The sequence below is a fragment of the Rhinatrema bivittatum genome, chromosome 10 (assembly GCF_901001135.1).
Source record: "Rhinatrema bivittatum chromosome 10, aRhiBiv1.1, whole genome shotgun sequence".
Classification (NCBI taxonomy): Eukaryota; Metazoa; Chordata; class Amphibia; order Gymnophiona; family Rhinatrematidae; genus Rhinatrema; species Rhinatrema bivittatum.
In genome coordinates, this window is record NC_042624.1 from 115,142,113 (window position 1) to 115,148,112 (window position 6,000).

Genomic DNA, 6,000 nt, shown 5'->3' on the forward strand with positions numbered 1-6,000 from the left:
AAGTGATTGGAGGGTAACGCTAACCTCCAGTTGAGTTGGGAATAACCGTCCCCTGAAGAAGCTGTGGCGAAACAAGGATCCTTGTTGGGACATGGTGGGGCATTCCTATATGAAGATTGGACGAGGTGTAGCGGTCCTATATGAAGATAGTTAAAAAATTATTTGGGGGTAGTGGAGTATGTTTGTGTAACTATTGGATAAGATTGTGTCTGATAAATTGTAAAGGGGTGAAATTGACTCTGTAAAGATATATAATAAGAACTATTGTGGTTGTGTTAAACAAGGTGGTACGTTATTAGTAAAGAATTAAACACGAATATCTTTTGTTGAAGTAGATGGGTGCATATTCTTTAAATGAGTGTGGAGGTTTTATTGGGTGGGGAGTGTTTGAGGTATGAATGAGTGTGTTTGGAATGGGATATTTTAAGATGTTGAGTGTTAATTGTTAATGCTATGCTGGGGCAATAAAATATGCTATGTTGCACATATTTTGTATTAATGGTGTATTAATATACATATATTTGTGATGTTTGTATTTGTGCAAGCAATTAATATAATTCCTAATGCATATTTGTAAAGATGTCATTGAAAAATGATGTAAAATTGTATTAGTGAGATATATTAAAGTTTTCATATCTTTGATATAAGATTCCCTATAGAATTGTGTGTTTATTTCTAGGCATTAGCCATCAGAAAGATTACTGTGAAAAAAATAATGGTAGATATTTATATCCATGAACACTGTCCATTGTCTTTTTTTTCTCATGGAAATATTAACTTTAGTGGGCACATGCGTTGGTTGCACAATGCCCGGCATAAAAGAATCCTTTGTTCTAGCAACCTCTGGAGAAGACAGCTCTGTGTACAATACAGGGCACCACACATACTCGTTTAACAAGAAAACCTTTTCCTGGAATACCTGTGCACTTTGCTTCATTTGGCAAACTTCTTCATGGAAAAAAAAAAAACCAGTCAGTCCCCCTTGTCTCTGTTGCTTTGGGAAGATACGATGAGCTATTAATAGTCCCGTTAATATTAATTCTTTTGCCAGTTTACATTGTAAAATGGCTAATGAAAGAATCAAGCATTGATTTGTCAAACGGTAATCACATGGTTGTGCATCAAACACCTCTAATGTGCAATCATCTCAATAATATTAACCCAAGGCTGCTTTAAGAAAGCCGGATGACATCACAGCACTCACTAAGCTGCACCACCACCCAGCTGTGGATCTGCCGGCAGAAAAAGGAAGGTGTTTATTCCCATTGCAAAACTAAAATCATCAGTTTATTGCAAGATTTTTTTTCAATCAGTGCAATAAGGCCCTTCACATAGAAGACAAGCCACCCATTTAGAGGCCAGAAGGGAAGGCAAAGGAATAAATTATTTGTGCGGGCGAGATGGAAATATCGTAGACTATCCCGAGGCTGGTCAGGAGTAAGGATCTAGTGCCTTCTGCACTGTAGGCATGGCTTTGCATATCCTGCCTCACTGTGATGTGCACGAGGTTCGTGATTCCTTTTCGGACGCACTAAGCCATTCCTCTGCCGTCAGCAGACTGCAGCCAGTGGGGAAGGAAGCGCACAGAGGATGCCCAAGGTGTGATATCATCACGACCAAAGGGACAAGAAGTCAAACATACCAGCGCCACGTTTTCATAGTAACTCTGCCACATTTCTAAGTATGTCCTGAAACACTTATGTGGCCAGACTCATAGTGTACAATGAAGGGCGGGGGGAGGGGAGAACCAGCAACCATATACATTGAAAATGCCTCGTTGAAAGCCCAAAACGCCAGCCAAAAGTGCTTAGCAAGGTGCAACGAATAGTAAAAGCGACAGAACAGCAGGCTTACAGGGCAAGGAGGGGAAAGTGAGAACAAAAACTTCCTTGCTTTCGGTTGAAGCTGTCACTTTGGAATAAATGTACGGCAAACACATCGGCATTCCAGGACACCGGAGGAAAAACAGTGGCTTGGTTTCAATATCTTTTTTTTTTTTGGTCATCTGAAAGTTTGTTTACACATACTCAAGAGTAAAATTTCATATATTTATTTTTCCATTTTGGGTCGCTTTTCCAACCTTCTAAAAGTGTATCGAATTGTTTTGAAAAGAAAAAAAAAAAAGGCATTTATCACTCAGTATGCTGACACAGGGAGGATAGCTTTCAAAGGACTGCACGCAGTGGCATATCCACACGTCCATGGCTGCGTGCAGATTTATGATCACATTTTAAACCCACTTGTAATCACACCTGCGTGTATTATAAAATGCACCTATCTCTACCCCACAATAGGTTTATGCACAAACATATCTTTCATAGTTTTGAAATATACCTGCATGCATTTTAGGGTTACTCCCGTAAATCTCCCAATTTTAAAAAGTGCACATGAAAATAAAATTAACCAATTTACCAATTAGCCCACCAGTCCTCCTCCTGCTCATCTAGACCTTCCCTTCCCTTCACCCAGACCTCCTACCCAGTCGGTACTACACAATCAGCACGTTTAATATAATATCACTTACGCTAGATAATTAGCAAGTGTGAAAATACACCAATACACCACATATATCTTAAAACAGCAACTTAGATGCGTAAATGTTGGCCCCATCCTCGGAGCTCCCCTAACCACCCCCCCCCCCCTTTTTTTTAATGCACCTTTATTTGCGAATGTAAGTGAAAAATCGCATGCATTTTCGACTTTAATAAAATACGGAATATGGAAGTAGGGGCTGCATGTGCATGCTCGTTTTTATGTGCATAAAGTTTGAAAATTCACCTCTTAAGGACGAGGCGATCCTGTTCCCTTGGAGGGGTAAATGAATCGCCCTTTGGAGCCAGAAGTCACCCAGAGAGAGCTGCAAGCTCATTTCCAAAAGGGAAAAACTCCTCGCTGCAAATTACATGCAGAGGTTTCGTTACGCAATCTCTGCGTAGAATCTCCTTCCCTTCTCTGCTCCTAACCAGCAAACCTATGTGCACCGTGAACGCGCCCAGAGGAGCTGGGCAAGAATCAGACCGCGTTTTAATGCGGGTTAACACAGCTGTTCCCAGGCACAAAATATCCCAGTATCGTTCCCTTAAGAAATGTTTTTAAAATGTAACATCTGAATAGACCATCCAATTGCATGACTGGATGCTTGCCATACTCCCCCCTCCCATGATATTTTCTATTCTGTGGCACAAACGTTTTAAGAATATAAGAAATTGCCATGCTGCGTCAGACCAAGGTCCATGGAGCCCAGCGCTCTGTCCCCGACAGTGGCAACACTGCCATTCTGGCTCTAGAGAAGACTGAATTATTCAAAGCATGCGATTCCTTGGCCTTGCACCAGCGTAGGACCCGCAAAGCTTACAAATGTGCCAAAAGCTACAACCGGTGCATTGAATCGGCTTAGCTGGTTCCATTGCTTGGCACCACAAGGCCCCCCCGAGAATTTCTGTGGGTGTCTCTAGTCTGCATAACTTTAAAAGATTTTTCTAAATTAAGGCAGGCATAAAAGTAAAAATGCCAGCTGAAATCTGTCTTTTCAAACAGACACCACCCCATCCTAAACCACCACACACATATCATGCAAACTAACCTGACGTTGTTGTTGCGGTTATTATAATGGATTTTATTCCTGGGAATGCTCCTCCGTAAGAAGCTGCGTCTCATTCAGTCTCATTGCTCCTGTGAACAGAAGTTGGACTTCACAGCACTTATTATTTCCTTGTTCTCCTCGGCTTTCACACTTCCTTTTGTAATGTGTGTATATTGCTAATTATTGCCTTGTGATTTCATCCTTGAAACCGGGAATATTCCTAGAAACCAGTCTGACCAGGAAAAGAGCCCTGAAGCCAGATTAGCTGTAAATTAAAGGTTAAAGTGTGATTCTGTGAGCACTCTCACGTATTGAGCTGAAGAGGAAAACATTGAAAACTCACACTCGGTTAAATATTTCAGTGGCTCATTTCTGCCAGCAGATGGAAGTAGGGTTTCATTAAATTCTCCTCCTGCCTCTGTACAGCTCTACAGTGGCACATATGCACTTTTTTTTCCCATACTGTGCCAGTAAATGGAAGATTTCAGGGTTCAGGACACTGACAAACTCGTTAACCTCTAATTTCCAGGCCTTCTTGTTAGAGGACTGCTATTCAGATGAACAATGGAAGCTAGGAGTTACCAGTTGACTTTTTTTTTTTTTTTTTTTTTTTTAAATGATTGACTGATCCAGTCTTCAGCTCTACCATGCTACATGCATGGGCTTATTGCTCAGGAAAATAAGAACTACAAATCCCTGCATGCAATGGGGTGAAACCTTAGCCTATCAAGAAAGAAAGGCTGAGTCAGTTTGCCACCTCAGACTGGAAACTGAAGTCCTTTGGCTACATACTGTTAGGGTTTCCTCCCAGGTACGAGGAAGGGGAGATCTCATTTCGAGGATCAATTGGATTTTCGTGCCTCTCCTGGGGTGTCCAGTTAGTGGACCCAGTTATATTTGTTAGTGGCCCAAGTGTAAACAGTATAGAGAGCACAGGGGACGTGTCACTGACACCCCGGACAAGCAGCTAGCAAGCGGTGTGCTAGAGAGCAAGGCACAAATGTGCCTAAGGCCCAGACACTGCACTGATAATGCCCATCTACCTACCGCTGCTGGCTTACCTAAATTCATCCTGGCAGACGATGTACCTCCTGTCATCATGACCTTTTAATACATCCGTAGGGAACTAAGTTGTTATTCAGGAACAGAGATTAGTGACTAGGGGTTGGGCTCTGAGCTCCCCCATGTGGAAGAACGAGGTGGTGCATGCTTCAGCCATTATTAACCCCCCTGCCACCATCTTAGCGCGTGGATTCTCAGTTCAGATTTTTCCCCGAGTTGTCCTGCCCTGTTGTGCAGTCCCCTCTTTCGATGAATTTTTCTGTGAGATGAACTTTTGAGAGTCCTCGTCACAGAGAAGGGTAACAGTGTCTGACTCCTATATTTTTGTCCTGAGTTTTCAGAGACCTTTCTGTTTAAAAGCGGGACCTTTTTCCACCCTTCCTTTCTCTCTTTTTTGTTTGTCGTATTTTTACTTAGTTTTTTTTCTCTGACTTTTGTTATATTGGGTCTAAGTTCTCGGTTTAAGAACATAAGAACATGCCATGCTGGATCAGACCAAGGGTCCATCAAGCCCAGCATCCTGTTTCCAACAGTGGCCAATCCAGGCCACAAGAACCTGGCAAGTACCCCAAAACATCTAGAGGAGGAGGAGCTGTCTTTCGCCTGGAAATAACCTGAGGGGGAATGGATCCCCATCTATTACAAGAGGGAAGGAGATATTAAGGTATTTCTCATGCAAGTTTTCACTAGTGACTCACGTGTGCGGCACTTGGAAGGCAAGTGCCCATTCGGTGCTATCAGAAGGCGATTTGTGAGAACAACGTGGTATGAGCCATTTGTTAAGTGGCTGGGGCTTCTAATCTGGCCATGCCACAGTGGGAAGTGCTTGTTGTAAATTTGAGAGCTTGGGAGAAGGTTTACACTTTCTTAAATTGGAATTATTGGAAAGGAGAAGACGTTAAATTATTAAGGAATTGGCTATCACACATTCTAAAGAGTAAGGCCACAAATGTATTCGTTTCTACTTGTATATCAATGCAATTTAATATTAAAGAGCTGTAAAGCATATTTTTTATCCATTTAATCTACTATTAGTGGAAGAAGTTGGAAACCATTCAACTTCCAGAGTAATTATTGCTGTTATAGACTGTGGAGATTATCAGTGCTGTGTGCCAAGGGGCTGAGAGACTGTGATGCATGCAAAACGGCTTGGGAGCCCTGGACCCCTCAGAAGTTTGAGCTATCTGTGTGGAGACCAGGGCAGGTAGCATCTAACTTAGCACCTTGGGAATGATTACCAGGGTTTTATACCACCCAGGGGTTACATATACCAATAGCCATCAGCCCTGGAGTTCTGCAGGCTGGGAGTGAAAGGCCAGGGCGATCCCAAGGACCTCACTAGGACTCGGCTCCTG

The 6,000-nt window shown here is 42.4% G+C and overlaps 1 protein-coding gene across 4 annotated transcripts in view; it reads right to left on the bottom strand.

Moving 5' to 3' along the window:
- The window catches only part of SLC5A9 (solute carrier family 5 member 9), a 68,712-nt gene extending 64,931 nt beyond the window's left edge, over positions 1 to 3,781 (bottom strand). For 2 of the 4 annotated variants that reach the window (XM_029617943.1, XM_029617940.1), the window contains exon 1: positions 3,584 to 3,778. In XM_029617943.1, the coding sequence (XP_029473803.1) occupies positions 3,584 to 3,657 (74 nt within the window). In that variant the 5' untranslated portion in view covers positions 3,658 to 3,778. Of the gene's footprint in view, positions 1 to 3,583 lie in introns of all 4 variants that reach the window. The other 2 variants (XM_029617944.1, XM_029617942.1) reach the window with 2 other exon arrangements.
- Between the last annotated feature and the right edge of the window lie 2,219 nt (positions 3,782 to 6,000).